General features: G+C 51.6%; 1 protein-coding gene across 1 annotated transcript in view; it reads left to right on the top strand.

Moving 5' to 3' along the window:
* GFRA2 (GDNF family receptor alpha 2) overlaps positions 1 to 15,136 on the top strand; it is a 28,049-nt gene extending 12,913 nt beyond the window's left edge. The window contains exons 4-8 of the mRNA XM_063175244.1: positions 12,523 to 12,632; positions 12,707 to 12,847; positions 12,929 to 13,104; positions 13,900 to 13,953; positions 14,065 to 15,136. Coding sequence (XP_063031314.1) covers positions 12,523 to 12,632; positions 12,707 to 12,847; positions 12,929 to 13,104; positions 13,900 to 13,953; positions 14,065 to 14,193 — 610 coding nt within the window. The 3' untranslated portion in view covers positions 14,194 to 15,136. The remainder of the gene's footprint in view (positions 1 to 12,522; positions 12,633 to 12,706; positions 12,848 to 12,928; positions 13,105 to 13,899; positions 13,954 to 14,064) is intronic.
* Positions 15,137 to 15,898: the final 762 nt, after the last annotated feature.

The raw sequence follows: 15,898 nt of genomic DNA on the forward strand, positions 1-15,898 counted from the left end.
TGGAAGTGGCACTGGGACACTGCCCTGGGGACATCCAGGGGACAAACCCCAGGGATGGAACTGCGTCCCCCAAACCTTCCCCGGCTGCTGAATTCCCGCTGTTTCCCCTGGGCACTGAGGTTCCTGCTCCTTCTGTCACCCGTTTGTCACCGGGCACGACCCCTCCTGTCCCCCCCGGGAGCCGGATCCGCTTCCCGACGGCCCCACCAGGAGCGGGATCTTCTCCCGTCAAGGTGATGGAGCTCCCCGGCGCTCAGCAGGGAAATAAATGCGAGCTCCGGGTCTTCCTCGGGCTGCGAGCGGAGATGTTTGAAATGTGGGAATGTGGCTTTTTATCAAAAAGTAATCCGAGGAGCCGGTGGCCATGAATAAAAGATACCCGGGAATGGCAGCTCCTCTCCATCAGCGCGCTCCGAGGCGGATGCTGCCGACGGATCCGCGCTCCGAGAGGGATAACGGGGCCGGGAGAGCTGGGGGGGCTGCAGAGCTTTAATTCCTGCATGGAATGAAATCCCCACACCAGGAGGGAAAGGGGGAAAGAGGGAAGAGGCAGCGGCTGCTGGGAGGTTTTGTTTGCTCCAAGGTGGGAATGTGGTTTTTTGGGAGACGGGATGGGGGCTCTTGCTCTGGAAAATGCCCAAATCTGGGATTTGTTTTTGTTGGTTTTGCTGGAAGCTCAGGGATTTTTTCCTTGGGATGGCGCAGGGATGCATTCCTTGGATCTGGGTTTTCAGGAGAAAATCTCAACCCGTCCGGTCCCCTCTGGCATCTCCAGCTGGGAATGGTGGGGCACAAAACCCCTGTGTCCCGTCACCCTGGGGAATGAGGCAGGGATTTCCCATTTTCCAGGAGTTTATCCAGCCAAAACTCCTGATCCTGGAGGACAAGGACAGGGCCATGGGATTTCCAATTATCCAGGAATTTATCCATCCAAAATTTCTCCATGTCCCTCATCCTGAAGGACAAGGCAGAGCCATGGGATTTCCCGTTATCCAGGAATTTATCCATTCCCAAAATCCTCGGTGTCCCTAATCCTGGAGGACAAGGCTGTGCCATGGGTTTTCCCATGAGTTTATCCAGCCAAAACTCCTCCATGTCCCCTGATCCAGAGGACAAGGCAGGACCATGGGATTTCCCATTATCCATCCCAAACACCTCCATGTTCCCTGATCCCAGAGGACAAGGCTGGGCCGTGGGATTTCCCGTTTTCCATGAGTTTATGCATCTAAAACTCCTCTTGATCCTGGAGGACAAAGCAGGGCTGGGCTGGGCCATGGCATTTCCCATTATCCAGGAATTCATCCAGCCAAAACTCCTCCATGTCCCCTGATCCAGAGGACAAGGCAGGACCATGGGATTTCCCATTATCCATGAGTTTATCCATCCCAAACACCTCCATGTCCCCTGATCCCAGAGGACAAGGCTGGGCCGTGGGATTTCCCATTTTCCATGAGTTTATCCATCCCAAACTCCTCCATGTCCCCTGATCCCAGAGGACAAGGCAGGACCATGGGATTTCCCATTATCCATCCCAAACACCTCCATGTTCCCTGATCCCAGAGGACAAGGCTGGGCAGTGGGATTTCCCGTTTTCCATGAGTTTATCCATCCAAAACTCCTCCTGATCCTGGAGGACAAAGCAGGGCTGGGCTGGGCCATGGCATTTCCCATTATCCAGGAATTCATCCAGCCAAAACTCCTCCATGTCCCCTGATCCCAGAGGACAAGGCAGTGCCATGGGATTTCCCATTATCCAGGAATTCATCCAGCCCAAACCCCTCCATGTCTTCTGATCCTGAAGGATGAGGAAGGCCCATGGGATTTCCCGTTTTCCGGTAATTTCTCGATCCAACATCCCAGCCCGATGCTCATCCCGATCCGACAGGGGCCTGGCGAGTCTCTGGAGCCAGAGAGATCCCAAGTGCTTCCACAGCCAGAGGTGACAGGAGATGAGATAATTCTCCTGCCAGAGTAATTAACCTGCCAGGATAATTAATTAACCCTCCTGGCTCAAAGCCCAATGAGGGAAAACCCTCTCTGGCGGGCTGGGATTTTTCCTGCACGGAGATTGATCCAGGGGCTGCTGCTCCTGTAGGGCAAGAATTCCACACCAAAAATAAAGCAGAATAATTGGAGGAGAGGGAAAATGAATATTCCAGCATGGAAAACAGCCCTGCCAGAGCTTTTCCTGCCTCTCTGTGCTGCTTTCCATCTGTGTGGGGCTGCTGGGGTCGGACACCAGCCCTGTCCCCTTGGTCACAAAGGTCTCAAGGAAGCCACCAGCTGCTCCATCCTGCTGGGAATGGCTCTGCATGTGGAATGTTCTGGATGCAGGAGGGGTTTAACCCTTCCCTGCCGTCCTTCGGAGGGTCTGAGATGTCCCTCCTTGTGTCCCCTCAAGGACTCAGATCTGGGCGAAGGGACAGGATCTTTGGAGAGCAGGATCTGGGCTGAAATCCCAGGTTTTTGCTCCACATAAATCCATTCCAACAGCCTCAAACCGGGCTCAAATCCCACGGGAGCTGCCCCAGGACTCCGGGAGCAACTGAGCCGTGATTTATGCAGCTTGGGATGCTTTCTCCGCCTCTTCCCAGCTCAGGAAGCTTTCCCCATCTTTTTCCCTCACCTTTTCTCCCATCACCTTTTTTTCTCCCCACCTTTCCCCTCCCCCTTTCCCCCCACATTTTCCCCCAGCTTTTCCCAGCTTGGGAAGCTTCCCCCTCATTGTTTTCCCCCATCATCTTTTTCCCCCCACCTGTTCTTCCCACCGTTTCCCCCCACCTTTCTCCTCTAGCTTTTCCCAGATCGGGAAGCTTTTCACCCATCACCTTTTCCCCATCACCTTTTCCCCCCATTTTCCCCCCACCTTTTTCTTCCCATGTTTTTCCCCAGCTTTTCCCAGCTCTGGAAGCTTTTCCCCATCATTTTTTCCCCATCATTTTTACTCCATAATTTTTACCCCATAATTTTTACCCCATCATTTTTACCCCATCATTTTTCCCCATCTTTCCCCATCTTTCCCCCATCTTTTCCATCTCGAGAAGCTTTTCCCCCATGATCATTTTCCCCCATCATCTTTTTTCCCCCATCATCTTTTTTCCCCCATCATCTTTTTTGCCCTTTTCTCCCATCTTTTCCCTATTTCCCCCCATCTTTCCCCCCATCTTTTTCCCCCATCTTTTCCCTATTTGCCCCATCTTTCCCCCCATCTTTTTCCCCAATCTTTTCCCTATTTTTAGCCCATCTTTTCCCTATTTTTACCCCATCTTTCCCCCCATCTTTTTCCCCCATCTTTTCCCTATTTCCCCCATCTTTTCCCTATTTTCCCCCCATCTTTCCCCCCATCTTTTTCCCCCATCTTTTCCCTATTTCCCCCCATCTTTCCCCGCATCTTCCCCCATCTTTTCCCTATTTTTACCCCATCTTTTCCCTATTTTCACCCCATCTTTCCCCCCATCTTTTCCCTATTTTTCCCCCATCTTTCCCAGCTCGCAGGAGCTGACAAAGTCCCGGAGTTTTTGCGGCTGATTGCAAGGGACAGGTTTTAGCTCCCGGAATACAAAAACCTTTGGCGAAGCGCAAACCTCAGCGAAGGGGAAAGGGAAGGGAAGGGGAGAAAAGAGCTGATTTCAGCAGCTGCAGCTGGCTGGATTTTTCATCTTGCATCAGCAAGTCGGGAGCACAAATAATCTGCTCTTACACGCTTCAGTGGTGCCGGTGCCGGAGAAATTCCCAGCCTCCACTGGCTGGAGCTCCTCGGCATCCAAAGTGGGGACGTTGGGTCATTTCCTGGATTTTTAGCCCAGTTTTTGGTGTGTTTAAAGCCAGAGGAGATCAGGGATGCTCCCTCTCCCAGGGTATTTGTGTGCAAAGGATTTTGGCCAAGGTGGGGATGTTGGATCATCTCCTGGATTTTTACCCCAGTTTTGGGTAGGTGAGGGATGCTCCCTCTTACAGGATATTTTTTGTGAAGAGGATTTTGGCTGGGATTGGAGCATCCAAAGTGGGGATGTTGGGTCATTTCCTGGATTTTTATCCCAGTTTTGGTGTGTTTGAAGCTGAGGGGGTCAGGGATGTTCCCTCTTACAGGATATTTTTGTCAAGAGGATTTTGGCTGGGATTGGAGCATCCAAAGTGGGGATGTTGGCTCATTTCCAGGATTTTTATCCCGGTTTTTGGTGTGTTTAAAGCCAGAGGAGATCAGGGATGCTCCCCCTCCCAGGGTATTTGTGTGCAAAGGATTTTGGCCAAGGTGGGGATGTTGGATCATCTCCTGGATTTTTACCCCAGTTTTGGGTAGGTGAGAGATGCTCCCTCTTACAGGATATTTTTTGTGAAGAGGATTTTGGCTGGGATTGGAGCATCCAAAGTGGGGATGTTGGGTCATTTCCAGGATTTTTATCCCGGTTTTTGGTGTGTTTAAAACCAGAGGAGATCAGGGATGTTCCCTCTTACAGGATATTTTTGTCAAGAGGATTTTGGCTGGGATTGGAGCATCCAAAGCGGGGATGTTGGGTCATTTCCCTGATTTTAATTTCTGGTTTTGGTGTGTTTAAATCCAGGGGGGTGAGGAATGCTCCCTCTTACGGGATATTTGTCAAAGGTTTGATTGGGGTTGGAGCATCCAGGGTGGAGATGTTGAGTCGTTTCCCAGATTTTTATCTCTGTTTTCAGTGTCTTTAAATCCAAAGGGGGTCAGGGATGCTCCCCCTCCCGGGAAATTTTTGTGTCAAGGATTTTGGCCAAAGTGGGGATGTTGAGTCGTTTCCCGGATTTTTATCCCAGTTTTTGTTGTGTTTAAATCCAGGGGGGTGAGGAATGCTCCCTCTTATGGGATGTTTGGTTGTCAAGGGTTTTGATTGGGGTTGGAGCATCCAAAGTGGGGATGTTGCGTCATTTCTCTGATTTTAATTTTAGATTTTTGTTGTGTTTAAATCCAGGGGGGTCAGGGATGCTCCTCCTCCCGGGATATTTATGTGTTAGAGATTTTGGCCAAGGTTGGGCTGGAGCTCCTCAGTGTCCCAACTGGGGATGTTGGGTCATTTCCCAGATTTTTATCCCAGTTTTTGTTGTGTTTAAATCCAAGGGGGTCAGGGATGCTCCCTCCTCCCAGGATATTTCTGTGAAGAGGATTTTGGCCAAGGTGGGGATGTTGGGCCATTTCCTGGATTTTTTTATCCCACTTTTTGATGTGTTTCAATCCAGGGGATTCAGGGATGCTCCCTGCCCCTCTTGGGATATTTGTGTGTCAAGGATTTTGGCCAAGGTTGGGCTGGAGCTCCTCAGCATCCAAAGTGGGGATGTTGGGTCATTTCCCAGATTTTTATCTCTCGCTTTCATGTGTTTAAATTCAAGGGGCGGGGGGTCAGGATTTTTGTCAACGATTTTGGCTGGGGTTGGAACATCCAAAGTGGAGATCTTGGGTCATTTCTTAGATTTTTTAATCCCACTTTTTGGTGTATTTAAATCCAGGGGAATCAGGGATGCTCCCCCTCTCGGGACAGTTGTGCACCAAGCATTTTGGGCAGGTTTGGGCTGGGGAAGGAGGGAGGGAGGGGATCCAGGCTGGCTGGGGATTGATGGAGCACCGAACACGGGAAGGGAACGCGGCGGCGGCTGCGGGCGCGGCCGTTGTTTGTAATGGATGTTCCCTTGATAAACAGCAGCTCAACTCCTCATTACTCCCTGTAATGAGAGCCTGTCTGGGAAGAAGAAGGAGCGGGGAAAAATTGCTCCAGGATTTAATGGGAGCTGGGAGAGCTCAGGTTTGGAGGGGAGCGGAGGAGCCTCCAAACCTGGTTTGGAGAAATCTGTGAAAATCCCCAAATCTGGTGGATTTCCAAGTGGAGGGGCAGCACTGGAGGGTCCCCCATGTATGGAGGTGGCTGGGGAAGAAGAGAAGGAACACGGGAAGAAGAAGGAACACAGAAAAATTTCTCCAGGATTTAATGGGAGCTGGGAGAGCTCAGGTTTGGAGGGGAGCGGAGGAGCCTCCAAACCTGGTTTGGAGAAATCTGTGAAAATCCCCAAATCTGGTGGATTTGGAAAGCCAAGGGGCAACACTGGGGGGTTCCTCGTATGAGATGGCTGGGGAAGAAGAGGAGAGAGAGAAGGGAAAGAAGAAGGAGCAGGAAAAATATTCTCCAGGATTTAATGGGAGCTGGGAGAGCTCGGGTTTGGAGGGGAGTGGAGGAACATCCAAATCTGGTTTGGGATTGGGAAATGAGTGAAAATCCCCAAATCTGGTGGATTTTGAAGAGGAGAGGCAGCACTGGGAGCCCCCTCACTTGTGGAGGTGACTGGGGAAGAAGAGGAGAAGGAGCAGGGGAGGAAGAAGGAGCTGATAAAAATTGCTCCAGGATTTGACGGGAACTGAGAGAACTCAGGTTCAGAGGAACAGGATGGGGAGAAGCCTCCAAACCCAGTTTGGGATTGGGAAATCTGTGAAAATCTCCAAATCTGGTGGGTTTGGAAAGCCAAGGGGCAGCACTGGGAAGTCCCTTACATGAGGAGAAGGCTGGGGAAGAAGAGTAGAATGGAAAAATTTCTCCTGGATTTAACCGTACCTGGGAGAGCTTGGAGAAATCTGGGAAAATAAGTGGAAATCCACCAGATTTGGGGATTTTCATGGATTTCCCAAACCAGGTTTGGAGGGGCAACATTGGGGGGGTCCCTCACATGAGGAGGCGGCTGGGGAAGAAGAAGAGAAGGAGGAGCAGGGAAAGAAGATGGAACAGGGAAAAATTGCTCCTGGATTTAACAGGAGCTGGGAGAAATTGGAGAAATCTGTGAAAATCAGTGAAAATCCCCAAATCTGGTGGATTTCGAAGTGGAGGGGCAGCACTGGAGGGTCCCCCATGTATGGAGGTGGCTGGGGAAGAAGAGAAGGAACACGGGAAGAAGAAGGAACATAGAAACATTTCTCCAGGATTTAATGGGAGCTGGGAGAGCTCGGGTTTGGATGGGAGCGGAGGAGCCTCCAAACCTGGTTTGGAGAAATCTGTGAAAATCCCCAAATCTGGTGGATTTGGAAAGCCAAGGGGCAACACTGGGGGGTTCCACGTATGAGATGGCTGGGGAAGAAGAGGAGAGAGAGAAGGGAAAGAAGAAGGAACAGGAAAAATATTCTCCAGGGTTTAATGGGAGCTGGGAGAGCTCGGGTTTGGAGGGGAGTGGAGGAACCTCCAAATCTGGTTTGGGATTGGGAAATGAGTGAAAATCCCCAAATCTGGTGGATTTTGAAGAGGAGGGGCAGCACTGGGAGCCCCCTCACTTGTGGAGGTGACTGGGGAAGAAGAGGAGAAGGAGCAGGGGAGGAAGAAGGAGTAGGGAAAAATTTCTCCAGGGTTTAACAGGAGCTGGGAGAGCTTGGAGAAATCTGTGAAAATCAGTGAAAATCTCCAAATCTGGTGGATTTTGAAGTGGAGGGGCTGCACTGGAGGGTCCCCCATGTATGGAGGTGGCTGGGGAAGAAGAGGAGAAGGAGCAGGGGAGGAAGAAGGAGCTGATAAAAATTGCTCCAGGATTTGACGGGAACTGAGAGAACTCAGGTTCAGAGGAACAGGATGTGGAGAAGCCTCCAAACCCAGGTTGGGATTGGGAAATCAGTGAAAATCCCCAAATCTGGTGGGTTTGGAAAGCCAAGGGGCAGCACTGGGAAGTCCCTTACATGAGGAGAAGGCTGGGGAAGAAGAGTAGAACGGAAAAATTTCTCCTGGATTTAACCGTACCTGGGAGAGCTTGGAGAAATCTGGGAAAATAAGTGGAAATCCACCAGATTTGGGGAGTTTCATGGATTTCCCAAACCAGGTTTGGAGGGGCAACATTGGGGGGGTCCCTCACATGAGGAGGCGGCTGGGGAAGAAGAAGAGAAGGAGGAGCAGGGAAAGAAGAAGGAGCAGGAAAAATATTCTCCAGGATTTAACAGGAGCTGGGAGAGCTTGGAGAAATCTGTGAAAATCAGTGAAAATCCCCAAATCTGGTGGATTTCGAAGTGGAGGGGCAGCACTGGAGGGTCCCCCATGTATGGAGGTGGCTGGGGAAGAAGAGAAGGAACACAGAAAGAAGAAGGAACATAGAAACATTTCTCCAGGATTTAATGGGAGCTGGGAGAGCTCGGACTTGGAGGGATAGGGTGTGCAGAAGCCTCCAAACCCAGTTTGGGATTGGGATTTCTGTGAAAATCCCCAAATCCGGTGGATTTCCAAGCGGAGGGGCAGCACTGGGGGGGTTCCCCGGCATGAGGAGGAGGAGGAGGAGGCTGGGGGAGGGCTCGGCTCCCTGCGGGCTCTCACCACGAGAATCAGTCAATTCTCGCTGAATAATTAACTCGAGAGGCTTCCCGAGTATTGACTTAATGTGACAGCGAGTCTGTCTTGAGCCGGGCTTTGCTTGTGCAAACACAATCTCCTGTTGGGCTCACTTAGCGGCTCAATGGGACAGAACGGGCCCGCAATTAAAATCAAGCGGTGCCTGCGCTCCGTCCTCCCCTTCCCGGCTGGAGAAGGAAACAAATCCACCCCAAAAAAGGCCTTTGAGTCACCGATCTCAGCGCTGGAGCAAAATTTGGTGGCCTGAAAAACGTGGAGAATTAAATTAATTTATTAATTTGTTAATTAGGAGCTGCCGGCTTTGAGGTTCTGCCCTTATTGTTTTGCCTCTTGCTGGGTTTTCTCCGCTTCGGGAGTTTCTCGCTCGGTTTGTTGTGGGTTTGGGGTTTTCCTGCCGTGTCCATGGAGGCTGGAAAAGTCCTCCAGGATCAGGGAAAGTCCTCCAGGAGCAGAGTCCGGGCTTTGGTCCCCACTTGTCCCCAGCCCAGAGCTCTGGGGGTCACCTCCAGGGGTTCCTTGGGCATCTCCAGGGGTTCCTTGGATACCTCCAGGGGTTCCTTGGGCACCTCCAGGGGTCCCTTGGGCACCTCCAAGGATTTCCTGGGCATCTCCAAGGATTCCCTGGGCATCTCTTGGTCATCCTTAGGCACCTCCAGGGATTCCTCGGGCATCTCCAGGGGTTCCTTGGGCACCTCCAGGGATTCCTTGGGCACCTCCAGGGGTTCCTTGGGCATCTCCAGGGGTTCCTTGGGCACCTCCAAGGATTTCCTGGGCATCTCCAAGGGTTCCCTGGGCATCTCTTGGTCATCCTCAGGCATCTCCAGGGGTTCCCTGGGCACCTCCAGGGGTTCCTTGGGCATCTCTAGGGATTCCTCGGACACCTCCAGGGGTTCCTTGGGCACCTCCAGGCCATCCCTGATCATCTCCAGGAGTTCCCTGGGCATCTCCAAGGGTTTCCTGGGCGCTTCCAGGTGATCCTCGGGCATCTCCAAGGGTTTCCTGGGTATCTCCAGGCATTCCCTGGACACCTCCAGTGGTTTCTTGGGCACCTCCAGGGGTCCCTTGGATGCCTCCAGGAATTCCTTGGATACCTCCAGGGGTTCCTTGGGCACCTCAAGGGCTTCCTTGGGCATCACCAGGTCATCCTTGGGCATCTCCAGGGCTTCCTTGGCCACCTCCTGGCATTCCCTGGATGTCTTCAGGGGTTCCTTGGATACCTCCACGGGAACTTTGGACACCTCGAGGGGTTCCTTGGGCACCTCCAGGTCATCCTTGGCCACTCCAGTTTTTCCTTGGGTATCTCCAGGCATTCCCTGGATGCCTCCAGGGGTTCCCTGGACACTTCCACCCATGGAGACTCCAAACCCCCCACGTGCAGCCCCTTCCCAAGCCTGACCCCCTTTTTTTCCATGCAGAAATTCCTCTGGAATCGAGGCCGAGAGCCTCAGAACGACAACAAAAAATTCCCTTTTTCCCCTCCAGCCTCCCGCAGCTCAGCCCGGAGCAGGTGACTCCTCTCCCCAGACAACTTCTCCTGGATAAAACAAATCCATCCATTGATCTTTCCTTCCCTCCCCTGTGAACTCCTCGCTCGATTTGGCAGCGGGTCATCCACCAAAGCCGACTTTTATATTCCAGCTTCCCTCTTTCCTCCAGCTGCTCCCCCTCCCTGGGACCCTTTGAATTTACCTGGGAGCGTTTGGAGGGGAATTTTTTTTTTTTTTTAATCTCAGCATCTCTCCAGCTTCAAAAGAATCCCTCTCCAGCAGGATGGGAATGTTGGGAGGGCGATGCCCAGCGGGATTTTCGTGTCTCGCCGAGTTTTTTCCGTGTTGTCGCAGCTTCCTGAACATCCCCAGCTGGGCAGGAGAGGGGGAACAGATTTTTCCCAGCTTTTTTTTATTTTTAATTCCCTCAGTCCCCATAAATTGCCCGTGAAAAAAAAAAAAATCCACTTCAGGAGGAATCCCGGTGTCTTTTCCATGAAATATTCAGGAGCAGGATGCTGTTGGGTTTGATGTGTGCTGAGTTATCACCGTGGCTGAGGGGGATGGGAGTATTTAACACTCAATTAAGCGCTTTAAAAAAATCACAAAAAAAAGAAAAAAACCCAAACCCATCCCAAAACCTCCGTGTTTGGTAAATTTTAATGTCAGAGCCGGTGGGGTTTTGGTGGTGCTGAATTCCTGCAGAAAAACAGGGAATGGGAGAGGAGCTGGAGGCAGCTGGGCTCTGTAGGGATGATTGAAGTCCCCTAAATGGACAGCAACAAAAATTCCCTAAATTTGTCGTTTATGCACCTGGGATAAAAGAACAGGCACAAAATGTCCCATAAATTTGGGATATTGGCACCAGGTGTTTGTGTAGGAATGCTCAGAGTCCCTTAAACTTGGGATTTAAGCACTTGGGATAAATGTACAGGTGCACAGAACTCCAGAAATTTGGGATTTATGCACTGGGAATTAAAGGTATGGAATTAAAAAGTCCCTTAAATCCAGGATAATTAAGGGGATCCAGGGATCCACGTCCTTGGGAAGTGCCTGGATTTGGGAGCAGGCCCTGTTCACCCTTGGGATCCTTTCCTGTCAATTTTCCTGCAGGAATCCAAGAGGAGCAGTTTGGAAGCCCTTGGATGGCAGATCTGAGTGTGTATCCAGAATTAATGTTTAAAATCCCTTTTCTTCCACTCCTTTGGGTTTTTTTTTTGGTTTTTTTTGGTTTTTTTTTTTTTTTTTTGGGGAGGAGGAGGCAACTCTTAGGAAAATCCTCCTCCATCCCTCACCCAGAGCCAGCCCAGCTCTTCCCAACTTTTCCAAGCCATCCCCACCTGCCTCCTCCAGCTGCCAGCAGCGATTTGGCACCGATCCCTCCTTGTTCCCGCTAAGACGGACTTGGCTCCTTCTCCTTTCCCTTGTTTTCATTCTCTTGGAGCTCCTGAAAGCCAAAACCCGCCGGGCTGGGGCCGAGCTTTTATTCCTGGCAGTGAATCCCATCCAGCGGCTTCCAAAGTCGCCGTGTCCAACGGGAAGAGTGACATCTGGCTTGGATATTCCTGAAGGATTTCCCAGCTGCATCTTCATGGATTATGAAAGGAATAACATTTGCCTGGGAGGATGCTCCGGGCCAGGAGTGGAGCCCTGCGGAGCAGCAGTGACAAATTTTCCTGGCGCTCGGCGCTGAACTCGCCGCACTTCCTGCAGGGAATTGACGTCCCTTCGCCTCGGATTTGGGAAGAGAGGGAAATGCTGTCGGAAAGTTTTATTCCTCTCCCGCGGAGAAGCTGGGGGAAGGAGCAGGTTTTTTGGATTTCTGCCATTCCCACCCTGGAGCTGAGGTTTGGCTGCAGGGAGGGTGGAGCGTTCCCCCCAAAAATAAAAATGCTGGAAAAGCTTTTCTGGGCTTTGTGCAAGGGAAATTCCCTTCCAGGAGTTGAGCACCTGCCCTGGGAATGGGAGTGGGATGGAGCCGCTCCGCTCTGTGGGGAGTTTTCCATGGGCTGAGTCACAAGGAAGGAAAATAAACATGAAAACAACGCTCCTGGTGGGGAAGTTTTATTTCCAGGAAGAAGGAGAGGGAGAAAGTTTCCTCCTTGCCTCACGCACCATGGCAGAGCTGCAGAATCCTGGTTTTCCCTGAAATCCCTGCTTCATCCTGAGCTCTTTGTCCTTTCCCATTCTCCCATCCCCATCACAGAGCAGCCCCTCAGACCACCCCAATTCCGTCCCTTCCTGAGGATGGTGGGGGAGTTTTATTTCCAGGAAGAAGGAATAGGAGAACGTTTCCTCCTTGCCTCATGCACCATGGCAGGGCTGCAGAATCCTGGTTTTCCATGGAATTTCTGCTTCATCCTGAGCTCTTCCTCCTTCCCCATCCTCCCATCCCCATCACGGAGCAGCCCCTCAGACCACCCCAATTCCGTCCCTTTTCGAGGACACTCCCCTTGTGTTTTTGCTGTTCTTTGGGATCTGTGGCGTGGATGAGCACAGCTATTCCCAGGATCCTGTCTCCTCTTGGGAGCACTTGGATAACCAAGCTGGAGAGCCTGAATGGCCCTGGAATTTCACAGCCCGTGTGGGGATATTGGGAATGGGGAATTTTTATTCCGTTCAAAAATTCCTGCTGGCCGCAGAGTCACTCTGGGACGGAATTGGCGCTGAAATCCCGTTGTTTTCCCACTTTTCCTCCTCTGCAGATCCCGGCTGGCCGATTTCCACACCAACTGCCAGGCCACCTTCCAGTCCCTGACCAACTGTCCTGGTGACAACTTCCAGGCGTGCCTGGGCTCCTACGCAGGGCTCATCGGTGAGTGCCGGGAGTCGGGATCGGGAATGGATTTTCCCGCTGGGATTTCATCCCCGTTCCCTCCTCCTCGCCAGGCTTTGACATCACCCCCAACTATGTGGATGCCAGCACCACCAGCATCACCATCTCGCCCTGGTGCTCCTGCAAGGGCAGCGGGAATATGGAGGAGGAGTGCGAGAAATTCCTGCGGGATTTCACGGAAAATCCCTGTCTCCGTAAGGCGCTTCCCCGCCCCACCCCACCCCTTTTCCCTCATCCTATCATTCCCACCCTTCCTAAATCTCTCCCGCTGCCAGGAAACGCCATCCAGGCTTTTGGGAACGGCACCGACGTGAACCTGGCTCCCAAAATTCCCAATCCCGCCGTGACGGTGCCGCCGAAGGTGGAGAAGAGCCCGGTGCTGCCGGACGACGTCAACGACAGCAACACCGCCTACGACACGAGCGTCATCAGCACCTGCACCTCCCTCCAGGTGGGGCCCAGTCCCTGCCGCAAACTGGGAGCACTGGTGGGGTGTGGGACAGCGGCTGCATCCTGTGGGATTGGGGAAATGTCTTGCTTGGACTCATCCAGGGGCTGGAGGGATCCGGGCACTGTTCGGGGAGGGAAATGGGATTCCCTGCTCATCTTACCCCTCACCTGTCGAGGTTGATCTCTGAGCCTGACTTCTTCTCGTTTGGGAGCTGGAATTCCGTAGTTTTTGGGAAATCTGGAAAATCCGTGTTGTCTTGCCGAGTGCTGGGCTTGGGCGTCCATGTTTTGTTCCATGGGTGGAAAAGGAGTAGGAGGGAAATGGGATTGGGGATGTTCCAGGGATGGGAGGGAAATGGGGTTGGGGAATGTCCCAGGAATTCAGGGAAATGAGATTGGGAAATGGCTGGGGATGTTCCAGGAATGGGAGGGAAATGGGGTTGGGGAATGTTGCAGGAATGGGAGGGAAATGGGATTGGGAAATGGGATTGGGGAATGTTCCAGGAATGGGAGGGAAATGGGATTGGGGAATGGCTGGAGATGTCCCAGGAATGCAGAGGAGTAGGATGGGGACTGGTGGTGTATCCCAGGATTCCAGGCAGGATTCCTGTCAGGATCACAGTGAGGCAGGATCCACCGAAGCCCCTGGGCTCCCTGTGGAGATGGGATGAACCATTCCCAAATCTCCCAGTGCTCCATCACCTGCTCTGAGCTGATTCCTGCAGGGAAATTCGGGATCCCAAACCAGCTCCAGGGGCACATTCCTCCCCTAACCATTCCCAATTTCTCCTACCAGGAACAAGGCCTGAAGCCCAACCAATCCAAGGAGCAGAGCTTGTGCTACTCCCAGGTACTTGGGAATTCTCTCCCAAAGCAGACATCTTGGGAACGCCACCCTGGTGGTGTCTCCCAACTTTGGGATGCTTTTCCCTAAAACCCCTCTCTTTTCCTTCCTCCCCAGGCCCAGCTGACCACGGATGTGATGCCGGACCAGAAGACTTTCATGGATCCCAAGGCGGGAAGCAGCCGGCAGCGGGAGAGCCGGATCCTGCTCCTCATTCCCATCCTGATCCCAGTTCTGGGGCTATAAAAGGGGTGGGAAGGAGCGGCCGGTGGGACGGGGACGCTCGGACCAGTGCCCACCAGTGCCACCAGTGCCCACCAGTGCCCACCGCTGCCGCGTTCGTGCCGGAGACTGGAACGCTCCCAAATCCCGGGAATGCCGAGCTCCGGAGAGGCAGGAGGAGCCTCCACCACGCTGGGAAACTTTGGTGGTTTTCTTCCTACTTTTTGTTTTACCCGTTTTTTTGGGGGCATTTTTTTTTTTTTTTTTGGTCTTTTCTGGGTTGGTTTTCAAGGAAAACTCCCTGGACTGGGCCTGGAATGGGGGTCTGGAGCTGCCAGCGGTGCCGGGGAGGGGGGAAAAAGGTCGGAGAAAGGATTTGGGAAAGGTGAATTTCAGGATTCTTTGCACTGGGGTGGCCACAGGGACAACGAGGATTCCGCATGGGAACATCCTGGAGGATGAAGGCGCCATCGGGAGCCACCTCGAGGGGACTCCTGCTGCTCTTCCCATTGGATTTTGGGGGATTCTGGTTGGGATTTTTCCTCGGAGAGTTTCCAAATGGAAGAGAAAAGAAACTGGTGTGAAACGTGTGAGGTTGTGCTGATGTTTTCAATCATTCCAGGGGAAGAGGTTCTATTTTCTTTTTTTTTTAATTTTTTTTTTTTTATTTGGAATTTGGGTTGGGAGTGGAATTTGACCCACCCAGGGTCGGAATTCCCTATTTTCCCTCTCCACTTTATTTCCTATATACATATAACATATGGATACTCCCATATACATAACCCTACCCATGCTGTGGCTTTTTAATTCCCATTTTTCCCTTTATTTTCCCTCTTTTTTTTAAATTTTTTTTTTAATTCCTCCGATTCCCACAACAACTTCCAAATGTATTCTTGGAAAATTTATTTTTTTTAACGATGTCTATAATGGAAAAAAAGAAAAACCAAAATAAACCAAGGAGAACAAACCAAGGAATGAAGCAGCCTTAAAATCCAGAATTCCATAAAAATCCCCATATCTGGGGGCAGGGGAAAAACAGGAACCCTTCAGCTGCAGGAATGCCAAGATTTGGGTTGGAATTCAACAATTCCCCGCCTTTTTTTTCCTGCAGGAGACAACAAACAGGAAAAAATTCCCAAGGAGCTGCCACATTCCCATTTTCTGGTGGTATTTTGGGAATTTTTATGTGCAAGAATTTCAGGTTTCAAATTCCAGTCCCTCCCTTGATGGGATTTGGAATTTTTTTTCTCCCAAGACAACCTGGCAGTGCTGAAAATGTTCGGATTTGGGGCCCAGGAAGAGTGAGGGGCTGGATATTTTTATTTATTTGGGATTTTTGTTTGGTGCAGTGGATTTTTATTTGGGGAGCAGAAATATCAATTCCCATCCAGCTGTGCCCATGGAAAAAAAGGGATTTTGGGAATCTTGGGAATGGTAAAATTGTTGAATCACAGAATTCCAGATGGGATGGAGTTTTAAATAATCTCATTCCAACCTCTGCCGTGGACTGGGACAATTCCCATTATCCCAGCTTGTTCCAAGGAGGTCTTGGACGTTCCAGGGATGTGGAAAATGGGATGGAAGGATCCCAGAGCTGTTTGCCAGGAGCTGGAGCTGGCAGAGAGGGGAGGGAGGGATGAACATTCCCTTTTCCAGCATGGAAAATCCGACGGGGGCATGTGGGAGCTGGCACAGGAAACATAAACAAATCCTGTCCCTCCTGGAATTC

Source organism: Melospiza melodia, chromosome 23 (assembly GCF_035770615.1).
Source record: "Melospiza melodia melodia isolate bMelMel2 chromosome 23, bMelMel2.pri, whole genome shotgun sequence".
Taxonomy (NCBI): Eukaryota; Metazoa; Chordata; class Aves; order Passeriformes; family Passerellidae; genus Melospiza; species Melospiza melodia.